This window comes from Oncorhynchus gorbuscha, linkage group LG13 (genome assembly GCF_021184085.1).
Source record: "Oncorhynchus gorbuscha isolate QuinsamMale2020 ecotype Even-year linkage group LG13, OgorEven_v1.0, whole genome shotgun sequence".
Taxonomy (NCBI): Eukaryota; Metazoa; Chordata; class Actinopteri; order Salmoniformes; family Salmonidae; genus Oncorhynchus; species Oncorhynchus gorbuscha.
In genome coordinates, this window is record NC_060185.1 from 35,622,165 (window position 1) to 35,646,515 (window position 24,351).

At 41.0% G+C, this 24,351-nt stretch overlaps 1 protein-coding gene across 1 annotated transcript in view; it reads left to right on the plus strand.

The window, feature by feature from the left end:
* The window catches only part of trarg1a (trafficking regulator of GLUT4 (SLC2A4) 1a), a 39,571-nt gene extending 16,772 nt beyond the window's left edge, over nt 1–22,799 (plus strand). The window contains exons 2-3 of the mRNA XM_046296420.1: nt 19,532–19,658; nt 20,060–22,799. Of these exons, the coding sequence (XP_046152376.1) occupies nt 19,532–19,658; nt 20,060–20,070 (138 nt within the window). The 3' untranslated portion in view covers nt 20,071–22,799. The remainder of the gene's footprint in view (nt 1–19,531; nt 19,659–20,059) is intronic.
* The last annotated feature ends 1,552 nt before the right edge of the window (nt 22,800–24,351 follow it).

The window sequence follows — 24,351 nt, forward strand, 5'->3', positions numbered from 1 at the left end:
ATTTTGGTAAACAAACTAAAACATATTCATACAGGGTTTTATGACCGTATAAATTACCCAGTGGTCATATTTGGGTAAGGAAATCCAATCATTCCTTTAGCTACCAAAACAAATGATCTGTACTGATAAATACAGGGTTTTATGACCGTATAAATTACCCAGTGGTCATATTTGGGTAAGGAAATCCAATAATTCCTTCAGCTACCAAAACAAATGATCTGCAATGACCGACATGTCTGTACTTACAGCAGGCTACATTTTCTATGCTAGTGTTCTAATAAGACAAGTTTGGTCCAGGTAAAAGTGGCTGTAGCCAGGTGTGGAGAACCAGATTTGGCTCAGGTGCCTTCTATCGTTGGACTTGCAGACAAGTAGAAGACATTTCATTGAACCCTAAACGACTTCTGACTCAATGGCATGGACAGCACAGAATAATTGACAAAAAAGTTTACAGAACATTGCAGTTCTGACAACAGTTCTCTCCAATAGACCCAGCATCCTAACTGAAGTCTTTGACATTAACAACTGTTCCTCAGTCTCACCAAAGACACTCCCAGTGAGACAGAGGGAGGGGGAGAAAGAGAGGGAAGAGAAGAGAGGGAAGGGGCAGAAACTAGAGATGGCCACTAACTCAATAGCAGGTGAGAGAAGTCAATTGGGCCTTTCTACAGAGGGCAAATTTCAGTAGTTAGCCAGTTACGCAGCTCTGATAAACATCCTCTCAGTCCTGAGGGGAGCAAGACATCAGCTTTGCACACTCTTGGCATTCAGGACAAAGAGTTTAATCTTGGCTTCATCAGACCAAAGTATTTTGTTTTTCATGGTCTGAGAGTCTTTAGCTGCCTTTTGGCAAACTCCAAGCGGTCTGACATGTCTTTTACTGAGGAGTAGTATCCTTCTGGCCACTACCATAAAGACCTGATTGTTGGAGTGCTGCAAAGATGGTTGTCCTTCTGGAAGGTTCTCCCATCTCCACAGAGGAACTCTGGAGCTCAGTTAGAATGACCATCGGGTTCTTGGTCATTTCCCTGACCAAGGCCCTTCTCCCCTGATTGCTCAGTTTGGACAGGCAGACAGCTCTAGGAAGAGTCTTGGTGGTTCCACTTTCTTCCATTTAAGAATGATAGGGGCCACGTTGTTCTTGGGGACCTTCAATGCTGCAGACATTGTTTGGTGCGCTTTCCCAGATCTGTGCTTTGACACTATACTGTCTCGGAGCTCTATGAAAAATTCCTTCGAACTCATGGCTTGGTTTTTGCTCTGACATGCACTGTTAACTGTGGGACCTTATATAGACAGGTGTGTGCCTTTCCCAATCATGTCCAATCAATTGCATTTAGCACAGGTGGACTTCAATCAACTTGTTGAAACATCTCTAGGATGATCAATGGAAACAGGATGCACCTGAGCTCAATTTCAAGTCTCATTGGAAAGCGTCTGAATACTTAAATAAATCATTAATTTCAGTTTTTATTTGTAATACATTTACAAACATTTCTAAAAGCCTGTTTTCATTTTGTCATTATGGGGTATTGTGTGTAGATTGATGAGAACCATTTTTATTTCATTCATTTTAGAATAAGGCTGTAACGTTAAAAACTATGTGCAAAAGGGAAATGCTCTGCGTCTTGTATGACCACCAATGGCAACTCATGCTGATCTGCAGGTAGAAAAGCAAGGTAGGCTTAACAGATGTAAAACAGCTGTACGGATGGCCAATGGTATTGAGGTTGCGGCTGGCAGACACAGAAGACGGAGTCAATTATGTGGAGTGGAGAGGCAGAGAGAGGCAGGGCTATATGCTTTTATTGACTGTGCAGGCCTCTCCAGCTAATGGGACTGACTGCTAGGCCCAAACTGCTACTGCACGCTCGGCACTTTCACTGGTATGGGCTTCAGTCTTCAGCCCAATGGATCTTTCTCTCTTTCTGTTTAGGTGTTGGAAGGGGGAGCCATGTGTGTTTATGTGTTTCTAAACGGCTAATTAGTAATCTTGTGCAGCTGCTACGTTGGGTAGATTTGAATTCAGCGTTCCCTCTGAAAGCTTGGAAAGGACACCTGATGTTAACAGAAGGGGTGTGATACTGAATGTAGGGCAATGACAGTGCAGATAGAGGAAAATGGGTATTCAGTGCTTAGGCAAAGCTTGACCGCAGTTACAGGACTAAGGTATTAGATAATTTTGTATAGATAGACTCATAACATGCTCCAGCGATGTAGCAGAAATTTAGCCATTGCGAAGTAGGCCTACTGAAAGAGCACTACACACCATTACATTGTACTACATTTTTTAACCAAATTTAACCTTTAATCTGGGCATTTTCAATGACAACTGATCAACAACATTTAATCTGGACATTTTAAATGGCAATTTTCCATTGAGCTTGCTTTTTAGTCCTGAACTACAGTAGGCTTAATCTGTCCTTTGGAAACAGAAGGGTAGAAACATTGTTTTCACCAATCTTACATGGTCAGATCAGTGATCTCTTAACATGGCGTCCTATAAATTCAGGTACCAATCACAACAATTATGTGAATGGTAAATTAATTGCAAAAATCAAACCAATTGTTTTTAGACACAGTTGAAGTCGTAAGTTTACATACACTTAGGTTGGAGTCATTAAAACTCATTTTTCAACCACTCCACAAATTTCTTGTTAACAAACTATAGTTTTGGCAAGTCGGTTAGGACATCTAATTTGTGCATGACAAGTCATTTTTCCAACAATTGTTTACAGACGTATAATTCACTGTATCACAATTTCAGTGGGTCAGAAGTTTACATACACTAAGTTGACTGTGCCTTTAAAATTCCAGAAAAGGATGTCATGGCTTTAGAAGCTTCTGATAGGCTAATTGACATAATTTGAGTCAATTGGTGAACCTGTGGATGTATTTCAAGGACTACCTTCAAACTCAGTGCCTCTTTGCTGGACATCAATATAAATTAGCCAAGACCTCAGAAAAAAATGGTAGACCTCTACATGTCTGGCTCATCCTTGGGAGCAATTTCCAAACGTTCATCTGTACAAACAATAGTACGCAAGTATAAACACCATGGGACCACGCAGCCGTCATACCGCTCAGGAAGGAGATGTGTTCTGTCTCCTAGAGATGAACAAGCTTTTGTGCGAGAAGTGCAAATCAATCCCAGAACAACAGCAAAGGACCTTGTGAAGATGCTGGAGGAAACAGGTACAAAAGTATCTATATCACAGTAAAACGAGTCCTATATCGACATAACCTGAAAGGCCGCTCAGCAAGGAAGAAGCCACTGCTCCAAAACCGCCATTAAAAAAGCCAGACTACGATTTGCAACTGCACAAAGATAGTACTTTTTGGAGAAATGTCCTCCAGTCTGATGAAACAAAAACAGAACTGTTTGGCCATAATGACCATTGTCATGTTTGGAGGAAAAAAGGGGAGGCTTGCAAGCCGAAGAACACCATCCCAACCGTGAATCACGGGGGTGGCAGCATTATGTTGTTGGGGTGCTTTGCTGCAGGAGGGACTGGTGCACGTCACAAAATAGATGGCATCATGAGGTTGGAAAATTATGTGGATATATTGAAGCAACATTTCAAGACATCAGTCAGGAAGTTAAAGATTGGTCACAAATGGTCTTCCAAATGGACAATGACCCCAAGCATACTTCCAAAATTGAGGCAAAATGGCTTAAGGACAACAAACTCAAGGTATTGGAGTGGCCAACACAAAGCCCTGACCTCAATCCTATAGAACATTTGTGGGCAGAACTGAAAAAGCATGTGCGAGCAAGGAGGCCTACAAACATGACTCAGATACACCAGCTCTGTCAGGAGCAATGGGCCAAAATTCACCCAATTTATTGTGGGAAGCTTGTGGAAGGCTACCCGAGTGTATTTAAACTTCTGACCCAATGGGAATGTGATGAAAGAAATGAAAGATGAAATAAGTCACTCTCTCTACTATTATTTAGACATTTCACATTCTTAAAATTAAGTGGTGATCCTAATTGACCTAAGACAGGGAATTGTTACTTGGATTAAATGTCAGGAATTGTGAAAGACTGAGTTTAAATGTATTTGGCTAAGGTGTACGTAAACTTCCGATTTCAACTGTATACTGACCAATAGAATGTGGTCAAGATCAGTGATATTTTCAGGGACGTAACATACAACTACAGTTGTTGAATCAGGTGTTTCAGTGAACTCTTACACACCAGGGTTTCCTACCCCTGCCCTGACCTTGGGCTCTGTTCCAATACTGTGGAAATGTATCCTACTGTCCTTCCTCCCTTAAAGTGGTCACTAATCTGATGTGACTAGATTGGTAGAAATTAGGTCATAGTGGAACTCTCAATCTCGCCTATCAGATCATGTTAGAGTTATCTGAATACGCATGCACGCACGCACACACACACACACACACACACACACACACCAGGGTTGGGCTCAATTCGAATTGAAGGCATTAAATTCAGGAAGTGATTTGAATAAATATAGCTTCTACTTTTCGGTTTATTGAGAAGTCATTGAAAATAAATGCCTTTTCTTCGATGATTTAATAGTAATTTTAGTTTACTTCTTGAATTGACTGCCTTCAATACGAATTGAGCCCAACCCTGATGCATGCATGCATGCACGCACGCACGCACGAACACACACTGTCCTGGCAGGCCCTCCCTACAGTACAGTAGATCTCCTCTACTCCAGGCTAATCCCATCCCTGCAACCACACTCCTCATTAATAATGACAGCAGCAGGCTGGAGGGAGGGAGAGCACTTTTTTTAGAGACTCACAGCTCTCCACCTCCTCCCTCTTTCTTTCTCTTTCTTCATCGCTCTCTCGCTCTCCAGCCTCAACTGCAGTGGGAACAACTGCAGAGCTGGGGAGGGGATCTGTGTGTGTGTGTGTGTGTGTGTGTGTGTGTGTGTGTGTGTGTGTGTGTGTGTGTGTGTGTGTGTGTGTGTGTGTGTGTGTGTGTGTGTGTGTGTGTGTGTGTGTGTGTGTGTGTGTGTGTGTGTGTGTGTGTGTGTTTATCATGTGGGCTTCCCGGGTTGTGCTGGAGAACAACAATCACATATGTGGGACAAGAGGCCAGGTTTTTGCTGAATTTCACATTCATCAGGAAAATATGAACAAGACTTCCTAGGGCTGGGGCGGTCACATCATTTTGTCAGCAGGTGATTGTCACGCAAATAACTGTTGTTCTTACGATAATTGCCCGTTAATTAACATAAACACATTTAACATCTCCTGGCTTCCACACAAGCCTTGTCTAATAAGTCCATGAAATATAGCCTACACCTTCACAATAAATCCATTATTTATTTTACAGGTCTAAAGAAGCATGATATGAAGAAAATGTAGTCTATTTCAGAAGAAAAGAATGGCATACTCTGAGTTGTCCTGATGTGAGGTCCTGATGTGGCTATGCCAAATGGCTGTGGGCTACACTAGTTCATATAGCAGACAAGATTTGCTCATAATTCTGTGGCATTATTTTATATTGTTTTGTAGTATAAAGAATACAATAGAACAAAGCTGAATAAAATATACATATTTTCTCCAAACGATTTGAGGGAGTGTGCACGTGCGGCTATTCTGTGTTGAGGGGTTAACAAAGAAACAGGTCCTCCTATATGCTTCATTTAGAGTTATTTATGTAACTTTAGTTGTTCTACAAACGTTGGGCTATATGTTTAGATTTCTAATACATTGTAAGGATGCATGATGAGACTCGAATGATGATTTGAAAAAAATCACTTGAAAGGCTGTACACACTCAAATAGTTTATCATTCACAGTTTGACAAGCACCTGATAATGCTTCGAATTTCACGGCGGCATCCCCTTTGTGGCCGTAATGCACCCTAAAAAAAGACTTTGGGGATGTAACTGCGCGGGTCCTTATCCAATTCCGAGGTGCATATTGAAATAACTATTAGGCTATTTCTTCACATTATAAGCGCAGCAATGCGCACATGATAGTAGGCTATAAGCGCGAATGTTCCATTAGCGGAAAACACCATTATCAAAAATGACCGCAAATGCAATTATGCAAATAATGCTTTTATTATAAAGGTGCATTTTTATAGTGAAAATGATCTTCCCCAAACTCACACACCGTTTATATATGCCAATGGATTAATATGCTTAATTTTAAGAAGTTATTTAGCCACTTCAGTTGTGATACAAACCTATTTAAAACATATAGGCCTATGGGCTAGTCTACATGATGTGTGCGACTATGATTAGAAAAGTCACAAAAAAAAGGCATTGTTTCTTCAAGTGACTTTTCTTGATTTAATCTGGTCTTTATATACCTTAGTGTATGTGTGACATTTGTTTTGATTTACAATGGACCATTATCATGCACCTGTATTGAAACAGGGACAGGGGGAAATATGTCATCTCTGCACTTAAATAGCAAATGGAGGACTCTTTTCCCGTGGTTCATTTTCATGCCAGACAGGTAGGCTATACACCTGTTGTAAATATAAGCAATGTGCTTAATATTAGGAAAGTTGAGAAATACATATAGTTGGCCCAGCCTATAGAAAGCTGAGGGGATCCTCCTCTTATTATTAGGAAAGTTGAGAAATACATATAGTAGGCCCAGCCTATAGAAAGCTGAGGGGATCATCTTATTATTAGGAAAGTTGAGAAATACATATAGTAGGCCCAGCCTATAGAAAGCTGAGGGGATCCTCTTATTATTAGGAAAGTTGAGAAATACATATAGTAGGCCCAGCCTATAGAAAGCTGAGGGGATCCTCCTCTTAATATTAGGAAAGTTGAGAAATACATATAGTAGGCCCAGCCTATAGAAAGCTGAGGGGATCCTCCTCTTAATATTAGGAAAGTTGAGAAATACATATAGTAGGCCCAGCCTATAGAAAGCTGAGGGGATCCTCCTCTTAATATTAGGAAAGTTGAGAAATACATATAGTAGGCCCAGCCTATAGAAAGCTGAGGGGATCCTCTTATTATTAGGAAAGTTGAGAAATACATATAGTAGGCCCAGCCTATAGAAAGCTGAGGGGATCCTCTTATTATTAGGAAAGTTGAGAAATACATATAGTAGGCCCAGCCTATAGAAAGCTGAGGGATCCTCCTCTTATTATTAGGAAAGTTGAGAAATACATATAGTAGGCCCAGCCTATAGAAAGCTGAGGGGATCCTCTTATTATTAGGAAAGTTGAGAAATACATATAGTAGGCCCAGCCTATAGAAAGCTGAGGGGATCCTCTTATTATTAGGAAAGTTGAGAAATACATATAGTAGGCCCAGCCTATAGAAAGCTGAGGGGATCCTCTTATTATTAGGAAAGTTGAGAAATACATATAGTAGGCCCAGCCTATAGAAAGCTGAGGGGATCCTCCTCTTAATATTAGGAAAGTTGAGAAATACATATAGTAGGCCCAGCCTATAGAAAACTGAGGGGATCCTCCTCTTAATATTAGGAAAGTTGAGAAATACATATAGTAGGCCCAGCCTATAGAAAGCTGAGGGGATCCTCCTCTTAATATTAGGAAAGTTGAGAAATACATATAGTAGGCCCAGCCTATAGAAAGCTGAGGGGATCCTCCTCTTAATATTAGGAAAGTTGAGAAATAGATATAGTAGGCCCAGCCTATAGAAAGCTGAGGGGATCCTCCTCTTAATATTAGGAAAGTTGAGAAATACATATAGTAGGCCCAGCCTATAGAAAGCTGAGGGGATCCTCCTCTTAATATTAGGAAAGTTGAGAAATACATATAGTAGGCCCAGCCTATAGAAAGCTGAGGGGATCCTCCTCTTAATATTAGGAAAGTTGAGAAATACATATAGTAGGCCCAGCCTATAGAAAGCTGAGGGGATCCTCCTCTTAATATTAGGAAAGTTGAGAAATACATATAGTAGGCCCAGCCTATAGAAAGCTGAGGGGATCCTCCTCTTAATATTAGGAAAGTTGAGAAATACATATAGTAGGCCCAGCCTATAGAAAGCTGAGGGGATCCTACTCTTATTATTAGGAAAGTTGAGAAATACATATAGTAGGCCCAGCCTATAGAAAGCTGAGGGGATCCTCCTCTTATTATTAGGAAAGTTGAGAAATACATATAGTAGGCCCAGCCTATAGAAAGCTGAGGGGATCCTCTTATTATTAGGAAAGTTGAGAAATACATATAGTAGGCCCAGCCTATAGAAAGCTGAGGGGATCCTCTTATTATTAGGAAAGTTGAGAAATACATATAGTAGGCCCAGCCTATAGAAAGCTGAGGGGATCCTCCTCTTATTATTAGGAAAGTTGAGAAATACATATAGTAGGCCCAGCCTATAGAAAGCTGAGGGGATCATCTTATTATTAGGAAAGTTGAGAAATACATATAGTAGGCCCAGCCTATAGAAAGCTGAGGGGATCCTCTTATTATTAGGAAAGTTGAGAAATACATATAGTAGGCCCAGCCTATAGAAAGCTGAGGGGATCCTCCTCTTAATATTAGGAAAGTTGAGAAATACATATAGTAGGCCCAGCCTATAGAAAACTGAGGGGATCCTCCTCTTAATATTAGGAAAGTTGAGAAATACATATAGTAGGCCCAGCCTATAGAAAGCTGAGGGGATCCTCTTATTATTAGGAAAGTTGAGAAATACATATAGTAGGCCCAGCCTATAGAAAGCTGAGGGGATCCTCCTCTTATTATTAGGAAAGTTGAGAAATACATATAGTAGGCCCAGCCTATAGAAAGCTGAGGGGATCATCTTATTATTAGGAAAGTTGAGAAATACATATAGTAGGCCCAGCCTATAGAAAGCTGAGGGGATCCTCTTATTATTAGGAAAGTTGAGAAATACATATAGTAGGCCCAGCCTATAGAAAGCTGAGGGGATCCTCCTCTTAATATTAGGAAAGTTGAGAAATACATATAGTAGGCCCAGCCTATAGAAAACTGAGGGGATCCTCCTCTTAATATTAGGAAAGTTGAGAAATACATATAGTAGGCCCAGCCTATAGAAAGCTGAGGGGATCCTCCTCTTAATATTAGGAAAGTTGAGAAATACATATAGTAGGCCCAGCCTATAGAAAGCTGAGGGGATCCTACTCTTATTATTAGGAAAGTTGAGAAATACATATAGTAGGCCCAGCCTATAGAAAGCTGAGGGGATCCTCCTCTTATTATTAGGAAAGTTGAGAAATGCATATAGTTGGCCCAGCCCATAGAAAGCTGAGGGGATCCTCCTCTTAATATTAGGAAAGTTGAGAAATACATATAGTTGGCCCAGCCTATAGAAAGCTGAGGGGATCCTCCTCTTATTATTAGGAAAGTTGAGAAATACATATAGTTGGCCCAGCCTATAGAAAGCTGAGGGGATCCTCCTCTTATTATTAGGAAAGTTGAGAAATACATATAGTAGGCCCAGCCTATAGAAAGCCGAGGGGATCCTCCTCTTAATATTAGGAAAGTTGAGAAATACATATAGTAGGCCCAGCCTATAGAAAGCTGAGGGGATCCTCCTCTTATTATTAGGAAAGTTGAGAAATACATATAGTAGGCCCAGCCTATAGAAAGCTGAGGGGATCCTCTTATTATTAGGAAAGTTGAGAAATACATATAGTAGGCCCAGCCTATAGAAAGCTGAGGGGATCCTCTTATTATTAGGAAAGTTGAGAAATACATATAGTAGGCCCAGCCTATAGAAAGCTGAGGGGATCCTCCTCTTAATATTAGGAAAGTTGAGAAATACATATAGTAGGCCCAGCCTATAGAAAGCTGAGGGGATCCTCCTCTTAATATTAGGAAAGTTGAGAAATACATATAGTAGGCCCAGCCTATAGAAAGCTGAGGGGATCCTCCTCTTAATATTAGGAAAGTTGAGAAATACATATAGTAGGCCCAGCCTATAGAAAGCTGAGGGGATCCTCCTCTTAATATTAGGAAAGTTGAGAAATACATATAGTAGGCCCAGCCTATAGAAAGCTGAGGGATCCTCCTCTTAATATTAGGAAAGTTGAGAAATACATATAGTAGGCCCAGCCTATAGAAAGCTGAGGGGATCCTCCTCTTAATATTAGGAAAGTTGAGAAATACATATAGTAGGCCCAGCCTATAGAAAGCTGAGGGGATCCGCCTCTTAATATTAGGAAAGTTGAGAAATACATATAGTAGGCCCAGCCTATAGAAAGCTGAGGGGATCCTCCTCTTATTATTAGGAAAGTTGAGAAATACATATAGTAGGCCCAGCCTATAGAAAGCTGAGGGGATCCTCCTCTTAATATTAGGAAAGTTGAGAAATACATATAGTAGGCCCAGCCTATAGAAAGCTGAGGGGATCCTCCTCTTAATATTAGGAAAGTTGAGAAATACATATAGTAGGCCCAGCCTATAGAAAGCTGAGGGGATCCTCCTCTTATTATTAGGAAAGTTGAGAAATACATATAGTTGGCCCAGCCTATAGAAAGCTGAGGGGATCCTCCTCTTAATATTAGGAAAGTTGAGAAATACATATAGTAGGCCCAGCCTATAGAAAGCTGAGGGGATCCTCCTCTTAATATTAGGAAAGTTGAGAAATACATATAGTAGGCCCAGCCTATAGAAAGCTGAGGGGATCCTCCTCTTATTATTAGGAAAGTTGAGAAATACATATAGTTGGCCCAGCCTATAGAAAGCTGAGGGGATCATCTTATTATTAGGAAAGTTGAGAAATACATATAGTTGGCCCAGCCTATAGAAAGCTGAGGGGATCATCTTATTATTAGGAAAGTTGAGAAATACATATAGTTGGCCCAGCCTATAGAAAGCTGAGGGGATCATCTTATTATTAGGAAAGTTGAGAAATACATATAGTAGGCCCAGCCTATAGAAAGCTGAGGGGATCCTCCTCTTAATATTAGGAAAGTTGAGAAATACATATAGTTGGCCCAGCCTATAGAAAGCTGAGGGGATCCTCCTCTTAATATTAGGAAAGTTGAGAAATACATATAGTAGGCCCAGCCTATAGAAAGCTGAGGGGATCATCCTCTTATTATTAGGAAAGTTGAGAAATACATATAGTAGGCCCAGCCTATAGAAAGCTGAGGGGATCCTCTTATTATTAGGAAAGTTGAGAAATGCATATAGTAGGCCCAGCCTATAGAAAGCTGAGGGGATCCTCCTCTTAATATTAGGAAAGTTGAGAAATACATATAGTTGGCCCAGCCTATAGAAAGCTGAGGGGATCCTCCTCTTAATATTAGGAAAGTTGAGAAATACATATAGTAGGCCCAGCCTATAGAAAGCTGAGGGGATCATCCTCTTATTATTAGGAAAGTTGAGAAATACATATAGTAGGCCCAGCCTATAGAAAGCTGAGGGGATCCTCCTCTTAATATTAGGAAAGTTGAGAAATACATATAGTAGGCCCAGCCTATAGAAAGCTGAGGGGATCCTCCTCTTAATATTAGGAAAGTTGAGAAATACATATAGTAGGCCCAGCCTATAGAAAGCTGAGGGGATCCTCCTCTTAATATTAGGAAAGTTGAGAAATACATATAGTAGGCCCAGCCTATAGAAAACTGAGGGGATCCTCTTATTATTAGGAAAGTTGAGAAATGCATATAGTAGGCCCAGCCTATAGAAAGCTGAGGGGATCCTCCTCTTAATATTAGGAAAGTTGAGAAATACATATAGTTGGCCCAGCCTATAGAAAGCTGAGGGGATCCTCTTAATATTAGGAAAGTTGAGAAATACATATAGTTGGCCCAGCCTATAGAAAGCTGAGGGGATCATCCTCTTATTATTAGGAAAGTTGAGAAATACATATAGTAGGCCCAGCCTATAGAAAGCTGAGGGGATCCTCCTCTTAATATTAGGAAAGTTGAGAAATACATATAGTAGGCCCAGCCTATAGAAAGCTGAGGGGATCCTCCTCTTATTATTAGGAAAGTTGAGAAATACATATAGTAGGCCCAGCCTATAGAAAGCTGAGGGGATCCTCTTATTATTAGGAAAGTTGAGAAATACATATAGTAGGCCCAGCCTATAGAAAGCTGAGGGGATCCTCCTCTTATTATTAGGAAAGTTGAGAAATACATATAGTAGGCCCAGCCTATAGAAAGCTGAGGGGATCCTCCTCTTATTATTAGGAAAGTTGAGAAATACATATAGTTGGCCCAGCCTATAGAAAGCTGAGGGGATCCTCCTCTTATTATTAGGAAAGTTGAGAAATACATATAGTTGGCCCAGCCTATAGAAAACTGAGGGGATCCTCTTATTATTAGGAAAGTTGAGAAATACATATAGTAGGCCCAGCCTATAGAAAGCTGAGGGGATCATCCTCTTAATATTAGGAAAGTTGAGAAATACATATAGTAGGCCCAGCCTATAGAAAGCTGAGGGGATCCTCCTCTTATTATTAGGAAAGTTGAGAAATACATATAGTAGGCCCAGCCTATAGAAAGCTGAGGGGATCCTCCTCTTATTATTAGGAAAGTTGAGAAATACATATAGTAGGCCCAGCCTATAGAAAGCTGAGGGGATCCTCCTCTTATTATTAGGAAAGTTGAGAAATACATATAGTAGGCCCAGCCTATAGAAAGCTGAGGGGATCCTCCTCTTATTATTAGGAAAGTTGAGAAATACATATAGTAGGCCCAGCCTATAGAAAGCTGAGGGGATCCTCCTCTTATTATTAGGAAAGTTGAGAAATACATATAGTTGGCCCAGCCTATAGAAAGCTGAGGGGATCCTCTTATTATTAGGAAAGTTGAGAAATACATATAGTTGGCCCAGCCTATAGAAAGCTGAGGGGATCCTCTTATTATTAGGAAAGTTGAGAAATACATATAGTAGGCCCAGCCTATAGAAAGCTGAGGGGATCCTCTTATTATTAGGAAAGTTGAGAAATACATATAGTAGGCCCAGCCTATAGAAAGCTGAGGGGATCCTCTTATTATTAGGAAAGTTGAGAAATACATATAGTAGGCCCAGCCTATAGAAAGCTGAGGGGATCCTCTTATTATTAGGAAAGTTGAGAAATACATATAGTTGGCCCAGCCTATAGAAAGCTGAGGGGATCCTCTTATTATTAGGAAAGTTGAGAAATACATATAGTAGGCCCAGCCTATAGAAAGCTGAGGGGATCCTCTTATTATTAGGAAAGTTGAGAAATACATATAGTAGGCCCAGCCTATAGAAAGCTGAGGGGATCCTCTTATTATTAGGAAAGTTGAGAAATGCATATAGTTGGCCCAGCCTATAGAAAGCTGAGGGGATCCTCTTATTATTAGGAAAGTTGAGAAATACATATAGTTGGCCCAGCCTATAGAAAGCTGAGGGGATCCTCTTATTATTAGGAAAGTTGAGAAATACATATAGTAGGCCCAGCCTATAGAAAGCTGAGGGGATCCTCTTATTATTAGGAAAGTTGAGAAATACATATAGTAGGCCCAGCCTATAGAAAGCTGAGGGGATCCTCTTATTATTAGGAAAGTTGAGAAATACATATAGTAGGCCCAGCCTATAGAAAGCTGAGGGGATCCTCTTATTATTAGGAAAGTTGAGAAATACATATAGTAGGCCCAGCCTATAGAAAGCTGAGGGGATCCTCTTATTATTAGGAAAGTTGAGAAATACATATAGTTGGCCCAGCCTATAGAAAGCTGAGGGGATCCTCTTATTATTAGGAAAGTTGAGAAATACATATAGTTGGCCCAGCCTATAGAAAGCTGAGGGGATCCTCTTATTATTAGGAAAGTTGAGAAATACATATAGTAGGCCCAGCCTATAGAAAGCTGAGGGGATCCTCTTATTATTAGGAAAGTTGAGAAATACATATAGTAGGCCCAGCCTATAGAAAGCTGAGGGGATCCTCTTATTATTAGGAAAGTTGAGAAATACATATAGTAGGCCCAGCCTATAGAAAGCTGAGGGGATCCCTCTTATTATTAGGAAAGTTGAGAAATACATATAGTAGGCCCAGCCTATAGAAAGCTGAGGGGATCCTCTTATTATTAGGAAAGTTGAGAAATACATATAGTTGGCCCAGCCTATAGAAAGCTGAGGGGATCCTCTTATTATTAGGAAAGTTGAGAAATACATATAGTAGGCCCAGCCTATAGAAAGCTGAGGGGATCCTCTTATTATTAGGAAAGTTGAGAAATACATATAGTTGGCCCAGCCTATAGAAAGCTGAGGGGATCCTCTTATTATTAGGAAAGTTGAGAAATACATATAGTAGGCCCAGCCTATAGAAAGCTGAGGGGATCCTCCTCTTAATATTAGGAAAGTTGAGAAATACATATAGTAGGCCCAGCCTATAGAAAGCTGAGGGGATCCTCCTCTTATTATTAGGAAAGTTGAGAAATACATATAGTAGGCCCAGCCTATAGAAAGCTGAGGGGATCCTCTTATTATTAGGAAAGTTGAGAAATACATATAGTAGGCCCAGCCTATAGAAAGCTGAGGGGATCCTCTTAATATTAGGAAAGTTGAGAAATACATATAGTAGGCCCAGCCTATAGAAAGCTGAGGGGATCCTCTTATTATTAGCCGCCGCCACTCTGTTTTCTCACTCAATTTCATAGCTGATAGAAATGTTGCCAACATGAGCTCATGGGCTCTCATGAAGTGTTTGATTAGATTTTTGAATACATTAGCATTGATGGTAGCGTGATTAGGGGACAATAGAGTGCTGAGTAACATGCAGTTAGCATGTTTGGTAGGCTACTAACGACCATCAGCAGCATCAGAGCTTGGAGAAGCCTAATTACCATGACTAAAACGGTCATGTGGAATTTGACTGCCTTCATGACTCGTGACTGCCGGTGTAGCGGTAATACAGTCACCACAACAACCCTAGGTCTCCCTCTCCCTGTAAATCAATACAACCGTCACCTCGACTGAAGGCTCCTTCGCACCTACCCCCAGCTACTAACACACACCAGAACTTAGTCTAATGTCTCTTTCTGAGAATTACAGCCAATTGGTTGGTGGTCTCTGACCCAGGCTGTTCTGACTGCCAGTGCACTATGTGAGTTCCCACTGCAGAGGCAGCGTGGAGACTCATGGGTAAGAGGGAGAAGGGAAGGGAGGAAGGACAGGAAAGGGAGGAATGAAGGGCACAGAGGAAATGAGGGATGAGAGGGAGAGAAAGAGGGAGGGAGGGGAAGGGTAGGAGTGTTGCTTCCTGCAGTGATAAAAGTATAATCTCATCCATCCCCCATGGACGGAGTCTGTCCCAGTGCTCCATCCCTCCCCCTCATGCCTCCCTCTCAGTCCCTCCTCCCAACCCTGAGCATACAAACCTGTCATCCTGGGACCTCTTCCTACACACACATAACAGGGGATAACCAGGGAAACACAATGGTTCAAAACTATTTCACAGAAACAATGGCTCGCGCACACAATACTCTACAGTACCACTGAACTACAATGATGTTCTACCTGAGAACTAAAATCTGAACATGTCATGTTTGTGTCAAAGGCTCCAGCTTCATGAATATGCTCTATTGTACTGACTCAATGGTGTTTGAGACGCTTTGTGTATCAGTAAAATAGCTTGAGATGATTTCATTTTCAACCTGCAACTGCAACAAAAAGTGTGTCCAAATTGATTCGTGCTACACAGGCTTTAAATTAGAATATCTACAGGAAACTGCCAAAATAAAGGAAACACTTGAGTAAATGAGGGATACAAAGCAGGTGCTTCCACACAGGTGTGGTTCCAGAGTTAATTAAGCATTTAACATCATGTTGTTGTCCATTATTTTGGCTACAATGACTAGAAGAAGAGGTTTGTGACTTTGAAAGAGGGGTCTCAAAGGGGCATAGGTCTTTTTTATTGAACCTTTATTTAACTATGCAAATCAGTTAAGAACGAATTCCTGTTTTCAGTGACGGCCTAGGAATAGTGGGTTAACTGCCTTGTTCAGGGGTAGAACAACAAATTTTTACCTGGTCAGCTCAGGGATTCGATCTTGCAACCTCTCAGTTACAAGTCCAACTCTCTAACCACTAGGCCCCAGGGGGTTTAAAGTGTGTGTGTGTGTGTGTGTGTGAGAGAGACCAGATCTTAACCCAATTAAACACTTTTGGGAGATTCTGGAGCGGCGCCTGAGATAGCATTTTCCAGCATTTTCCATCACCATCAACAAAACACCAAATTATGGAATTTCTTGTGGAAGAATGGTGTTGCATCCCTCCAATAGAGTTCCAGTTCTATGCCAAGGAGCATTGAAGCTGTTCTGGCGGCTCTTGGTGACCCAATGCCCTATTAAGAAAGGTTTTGTTGGGGTTTCATTTATTTTGGCAGTTACCTATATATTATGCTTTGATATTTGGGCTGTGCGATTTGCACATATACTGTTGTGTACATGCCTTTTTGATGTATTAGTCAACCATTGCAGTTGTTACTCATACCACAGAGCATATTGAAACAGTAGACTCTGTTACTGTACCAGACAGTAAATATAGTATCACTGGGCTAAGCAGAAAGAATGGGTTCATTTGAAGGGTTCTGTGCCGGATCAGTCCTGATGAAGACATACAGCATCAGAGGATGTTTTTAATATTCATAGCTAAAATAACGACAGTGTTCTGTTTAAGATTATGATTTGTATTCCTTCCTGCCCGCTCTTAAACATAGCTATCACCCAGAGTTCTGAATTTGAATGAGGCTGCCGCTACACACACAGCATTAAGCATAGCTAGTCGCTGCTCTAACATCAAGCATTATCAGTATTATCAAGGAGATGGGGAAGAAAGAGTCTAGAAGTGAGATCACCATTGTTGCAGAGCCCCCAGTCATCTACTCAGACATCATGGTTTAATAAAAACTAATAGAATTCTGCTACGTAATTTCCCCCCAGTTAGAATACTTTGAAACGGTGTCCTTTCATTCCTCCATTGTGTGGTTAAACCGATCTGACTTTAATATAAATGAAAACATAGACCCTCATAGAGGCCAGTCCAGCACCATGGACAGCAACCACATGCTTCTTGAAGTACTTTTGTTTCATGCTCAAATAGTATATCTGCAGCTAGCATTTTGTTGTTTTCCTATATAATGTTTGAGCTGATTGGTTAGATTTTGGTTTATAAGCTGTTGGATGTGGTGATGACAGAAGCAGATAATACACCACTCTAACCCAGTCTAAGAGGCTGAGGTTGGCCACTGAGTGTCGAGGAGATGCCTGTTGAGTAGAGATCTGTTTGTAACTATTGATCTTCATAATGCAGTATAGTGGTGGGGGTTGTGTGTGTGTTGCATCCATGGAAACAGTGAGGGGTTAATGGGAAAATGTGGTGTACTAGGGAAACCTGGGTAATTGCAACCTGGTGACATCAGAGGTTAGTTGTTTTTTTGTCTCCTGGTCAGTCAGGAGGGCAGCGAATCAGGTCTCAACTATGGGATTTCTACTAGTCACGATCATCCAAAGAGAAAAATTAACCACTGTTATCAAGGAGATGGGGAAGAAAGTGTTTAGATAGATGGGGGAGTTCTAGGGAAGCCTGGGTAATTAAATGTATTTAAAAATGTATCAATCTACACACAATACGCCATAATGACAAAGCGAAAATAAGTTTAGTAATGTTTGCAAATGTATTCAAAATAAACAGAAATACCTTACTTAAGCTTTCAGACCCTTTGCTATGAGACAAAATATTTTGCTCATGTGCATCCTGTTTCCATTGATCATTCTTGAGATGTTTCTTCTACAAGTTGATTGGAGTCCACCTGTGATAGATTAAATTGATTAGACATGATCTGGAAAGGCACACACCTGTCTATATAAGGTCCCACAGTTAACAGTGCATGTCAGAGCAATAACCAAGCCATGAGGTCGAAGGAATTGTCCGCAGAGCTCCGAGACAGGATTGTGTCGAGGCACAGATCTGGGAAGGGATCAAAACTGAGCCCGGACACACTGAGCAGTGAAGAAAGGACTTGGTCAGGGAGGTGACCAAGAACCCGATGGTCACACTGACAGAGCTCCAGAATTCCTCTGTGGAGATGGGAGAACCTTCTAGAAGGACAACCATCTCTGCAGCACTCCACCACATGACAGCCCGTTTGGAGTTTGCCAAAAGGCACCTAAATGACTCTGACCATGAGAAACAAGATTCTCTGGTCTGACGGAACCAAGATTGAACTCTTTGTCCTGAATGCCAAGCGTCACGTCTAGAGGAAACCTGGCACCATCCCTATGGTGAATCATGGTGGTGGCAGCATCATGCTGTGGGAATGTTTTTCAGCTGCAGGGATTGGGAGACCAGTCAATCAAGGGAAAGATGAACAGAGTAAAGTACAGAGATATCCTTGATGAAAACCTGCTTCTGAGTGCTAAGGACCTCAGACCGGGGCGAAGGTTCACCTTCCAACAGGACAACGACCCTAAACACACAGCCAAGACAATGCAGGAGTGGTTTCGGGACACGTTTCTGATTCTCTTTAAGTGATCCAGCCAGAGCCCAAATTTGAACCCAATCGAACATATCTAGAGACTTAAAAATAGCTGTGCAGCGATGCTCCCCATCCAACCTGACAGAGCTTGAGAGGATCTGCAGAGAATGGAAGAAACTCCCCAAATACAGGTGTGCCAAGCTTGTAGCATCGTACCCAAGAAGACTCAAGGCTGTAATCGCTGCCAAAGGTGCTGAATACTTACGTAAATATTTTTTTTACCTTCTCAAAACTCTGTTTTTACTTCGTCATTATGGGGTATTGCGTATATATTGATTTGAAAAAACTAACAATTTAATCCATTTTATAACAAGGCTGTCATGTAACTTTCCGAATGCACTGTATAGTACCGTATAAAGATGCCTTGTGTGATTTACAGGAAGGCCCAAACTATACTATTCATCAACTTCAACCAATAACAACATATAGGCTCTGCAGACTTTACATTTTTATTTCATTTAACCTTTATCAAAGTTTGTCAATCTATGAATAGGCCTAACAGTAATTTTTTACATTGGAAATACTTTGTACATCAAGAATAATCTCTTGGTCAAGTCGTTATCGTAAAATGTTCAATAAAGTACCTGGCAAAAGGGTAAATAAATTACAGGTCTGCAATGATATGGTCCCAAATTCTGTCGAGCTGTAGGAAATCTCTCAGTTAGTGTTCGTGTTAAATTGCTTTTAAAGCAATTTCTCTGTGGATTGATGGACTAGCAGGTGATACATTTCACAGTGAAACACTTAGAGACTGAGTGAAACGTCCAAATTCAATCATGTCCAAGTATGTTTGAGAAAAAGTTTAAAGCTGTAAATTGCAGTTAAACCATGTTCCAGTGAATCTCTGTATGGATTTAAGTGTTTCAGTTGTTGTAAGATTCATTTGTCCAACAAGAGCAGAAGTCATACAGACAGGAAATAAGACATCGGACTACAAGATACATGAGACACAAATGATATCATAGTTCAAGATTTGAGTTCACGTTCACAACTTGATTATAATTCTGGCTGTAAGTCGCTCTGCATAAGATTGTCTGCTAAATGACCAAAATGTAATTACTCAAATTGTGTCATGACTGTCTCTGTGAGGGTGTAAATACACCTGGTGTTGTGTCTCCTCTCTAGTCCAGAAACAGCCTGCAGTCGGGAGACATGGACGGAGCTAAGAGACTGGGTAAACTGGCTCGCCTCCTCAGTGTTGTTTCCATAATCCTGGGTATACTCACCATAGTCGTCTGTGTAACGGTCTCTGGTAAGTAATGCATGCACACACACACACACACCGCTGCAGTGCATAAGCACATGCACACACACACACACAGCTGCAGTGCGTAAGCACATGCACACATACACACCGCTGCGGTGGATAAGCACATACACGCATACTGCATAATAATTCCAAGGTAATATTTTAACATACATAAACCAGTCTGTCATCAATCACATTGATGACTGGATAGTGTGTGTGTGTCAGCTCAGCAAATTTCCGAGCGCTGTGTGGAGTGATTAAAGACTGCAGCTATAGCAGACTGGCTGTGTGGCAAGGAGAGTAACCCTCCTGCTGTTTCAGCTACAGACCAGTCTGCCATACTGTAGGAATGACTGGACCTTAACCTTTCTCTCTCCCCTTCCCACCTCTCTCTTCCCTAACAGTAACCAAGTGACCAGTGTATAGACCATGAAACAAGAGCACTGCTGCAAGCCAAGCAGAGGATGCTGCATGGGAAAAAAAATCAACTGCGTTAATTTGGAGATTAAAAATAAGGCAAACAATTAAGAAGTTTAAAGAGTAGGACATACAGTAGCAAATGAATGCAACACAGAAGATCCAGATATGCATGCATTAGATTCCACTAACATTAGCTTGATGAAGAAAAATAAAATCCTTCATATAAAAAGTGTATTTTAACAGAACATGGGATGGTTGACTTAAGGTTTGAGGAACTCGCTACTCTCATTCGACTCTCTGTGGAGTAAAAAAATACTCTTAAAATTAAGGAGAGAGGGATGAACAGAGGAATGAAGTGATAAACTTTTCTGTATCAAGAATGGAAGGAGACCTTGAAAATGAACTCCAAGCTTTGGACTACAAACATCAAGACAGTTGAATAATAATCTGAAAATATACTTGGTTGACCTGACCTCCTGGTTTGAAAGCATATACAACTATACAGATATAGAAATAAATATAGATGAATATATCCATTTACATTTGATAAAAGTTGTGTATGTTGGGCTGAGCTGCGATGATTGAGACTGTTAAGTTAAGATGGCTGCCTGACCGGCAGTGGCTGTAAGCCTGGTATAGGTTGCCGAAGAATGTAATATTTGAAGGTACACAATTCAGAGATGTTTTTGAATTTATGTTGTTTATTTTGTAGATTTTTTACAAAAACAAAAAAAAGAGACCACTTGACTGTAGATAGCCAACCTTTTCCATTTAGTTTGTGAATTCATATTTATTTGTCTTGTGTTTTTACTTTGGGATCAAACATGCCAGGTGCTTAGAGACGAGAGTGAGTTGTACAAAAATGAGTGTTTCAGACCCGTGTGGGTTGAAACAGAATACCCCCCCCCCCTTTCCCCTGCCTTGCTGTGGGAGGGGTCTGACTATATCAATGTGCATGCCTATCCTCCCCATCCCTCCAATCCCTCTCCAAACATCCATGCCAGAGCATGGGCATAAGTCTGAGGATATGCAATTTGTCAGACCAATCAATCACTCTCCACTGACCCCCTAACTCCCCCTCCAAAATACAACCCACCCTACTCCAGTACCTTGTCTCATTACCTGGGACTGTTAACAAAGCTTGTTTGACTGAATGCATTTTGTAGTACGACAGAGACCAACATAAATCCTTGACCTATTGCCACCCTGCTGTATCAGTATGACATGTATTTATATGAAGAATATATATATATATGCAATATTATATAGGCATGCTTAGGACTATAAACAGTACCCAGGTTTTTGGACGCCACTGTAAGGACCTGCTGTAATGTTAAAGGAACATTGTTTTGAGGTTTGATTGATTAGCAGCAGTTCTCTCTGTACATGTACTGTAACACACCAATCTGTCTGTATTCAAATGTGCCACTATGCCATCTGGAATAAGTCAGTGTTCAGATTCAACTACGGAAACACAACAAAGGACTGTTACATTGACACACTTCAGATGTTTACTACAAGGTCATGACACCTCTTATAAAACCTTCATAACACCCTTGTTTGTACTTATATCCATGTTTGTATTACTACTCATAACATTCTCCTGAACTCCAATTAGATTTCAATACTTTAAGTTGGCCAATGGTTCTTGATTCCGCTGCTTGTATTATCAAGAGCTTGTGTAGGTGTTAGCTGCACAAATGAGACCAAAGAGAGAATTACATGATAATGAGTTGATTGCATTTATTTAGCCTGAATTTAAAAGCTTCAAAGAGATCTAAAATGATTGATAAAGAACCTGTAATTGGTGAAATAGGTCATCATAACATTTGAGATCTCCTTTAGAGGATTCAAACTACGAACAACTATTGGTTCATTCCTTGCTGAACCCCCTCCCCCCAATAATGCCCCTGTCTAAGCAGGCAAAACACTAGATCACTCCAGATCCAACCCAAAGGGAGCATTGACAAACCATTTCGAATCAGAAAGTCACAGCATTTAAACCTGAAATCTTGACAATGTTACATTTTTTGGCATCTGTACTGTATTTCTAGAAACAAATAGAAATAGGACCACAGCTATTGAATGACTCAACATGGTCATGATGTTTAAAGGCACTGAACTACAGTACATCTATGGGTGTGATAAAACTTGCTGCCCTTTTGGTTATACAAGTCACATTGCACAGTAGGAAGCTACTGTAGCCACATCGTGCTTCACTAGACAGATGGGCTGAAGAGACATCCCTGTCTAAAGAGCTCTAATGCTCGTCTTTGGGCAACAGGCACACCTCAGTCTGGAAACTTCTCACACACTCCTAAAGTGCTTTTAGAAACCTGACTTTGGGGAGAACGTAGATGGGTGCTCTATGTCATACAGTAAGTGCAAATGGCAGAGAGAGAGCGAGAGAGACCCCAAACCAGCAGGGGAAATTCAGTGACTCAGTCTGCCATTGAAGACACAAAATTCAACTTAAGACACATTTTTATGGTAATCACATGAAATAGTTCCCACTCACCTTCCGCACTGTTCTATCACATTCTCTGACCGTCTTTCTGCTGCGAGATGCATACGTGCCGTTCTGTGTCAGTAAAACAGTGACTTTCAAAATCATGTCTATTTTTTTTATGTCCAGATTTTTTCCCCTTTTGAATAACATATGCTGGTTTCAGTCTCTGTTGTGAACTTTCTGCATGTCTGGAATAAACGTTACCATGCATGGTCTACGATGAGTTGGACTGATTTATGTTGGTTTGTTTAGCTTTGATGGATGCATGTGTGCTTGTTTGTGTGTTGAAGGACAGTGTATGACAGAGGAAAGGTCTAAGGGGAAAACTGCTGAGTAGTGTGTGAGGGAGAGTAAGGGGTCGGTCAGACAACCTGCCTTTGAAGTGGCATCTGGGGTAAAGCTGCAGCAGCAGCTCCACTGACATAATGATCAAAGTCCATGTCCCTGTCTGGAACAGAGGATGCTGTAGAGCTAAACCCTCACGTTAACACACACACCCTTTCACTACCGCACTCCTTTTTCTCTCTCTCTCACACACACACACACACACACACACACACACACTAGATAACAGAATACTCAAACACTCACAACACAGGGCTTACAAACATGCACTGACACACACACCTCCAGTACTCTCAAAAATCCAAAGACACAGTCAGCACAAACAAACGACTACACAGAATCAATATTTTAGTCATTTTTATTAAACAATAAGACCGGGTCTCTTTACCTACAGCAGAAGCCCCTTGGTATGTCCTGCTGCACTTAAAAACGTCAGACGGGGATGAATAAATACACTGAGCCTCGCAAGTCATGTGTACTTAAAAAATGTATACAAAATGTTTGCTTTTCTCTCACAAAAAGCCGTTGTTTTTGTGATGCCACATTTACTTCGTGGTTCTATACGCCAGTCTGACAAAATGGCGCCGGAGAACAAGGCTGATGTTTTACGTATCCCTAACCAATTGTGTTTTTTGTTCGTTTCTTTGCATTATTTGTAACATCTGACTTATTTTGTACATACTGTTGCTGCTACCGTCTTATGACCAAAAATAACTTCTGCATATCAGAACTGCGATTACTCACCACGGACTGGCAGAATCCTTTTTTTCCTTTAACGAGTCAGATGAGAATGATGTACTGCTTCCCCGGGAACAGGCCCAGATCATCATCGTTTGTGAAGACGGAGAAAAAGGGGCCAGAGGGCGGGCTGCCTTCGGAGAATTCGTAGGCGATCGAATAAACCCCTACTTTCATTCTGCTAGCAAACTTGCAATCGTTGGGAGAAAAACAAAATCGATGACCTACGTGGAAGATAAACTACCAACGGGACATTCAAAACTGTAATATCTTGTGCTTCACGGAGTCGTGGGTGAACGATGACAACATACAGCTGGCTGGTTATACGCTGTATCAGCAGGACAGAACAGCGGCGTCTGGTAAGACAAGGGGCGGTGGACTATGCGTTTTTGTAAATAACAGCTGGTGCATGATATCTAAGGAAGTCTCAAGGTTTTGCTCGCCTGAGGTAGAGTATCTCATGATAAGCTGTAGACACTATCTACCTAGAGAGTTGATCTGTATTTTTCGTAGTTGTCTACATACCACCACACACACCGATGCTGGCACTAAGACAGCACTGAATGAGCTGTATTCTGCCATAAGCAAACAGGAAAACGCTCACCCAGAGGCGGCACTCCTAGTGGCCGGGGACTTTAATGCAGGGCAACTTAAATCTGTCTTACCAAATTTATCAGCATGATA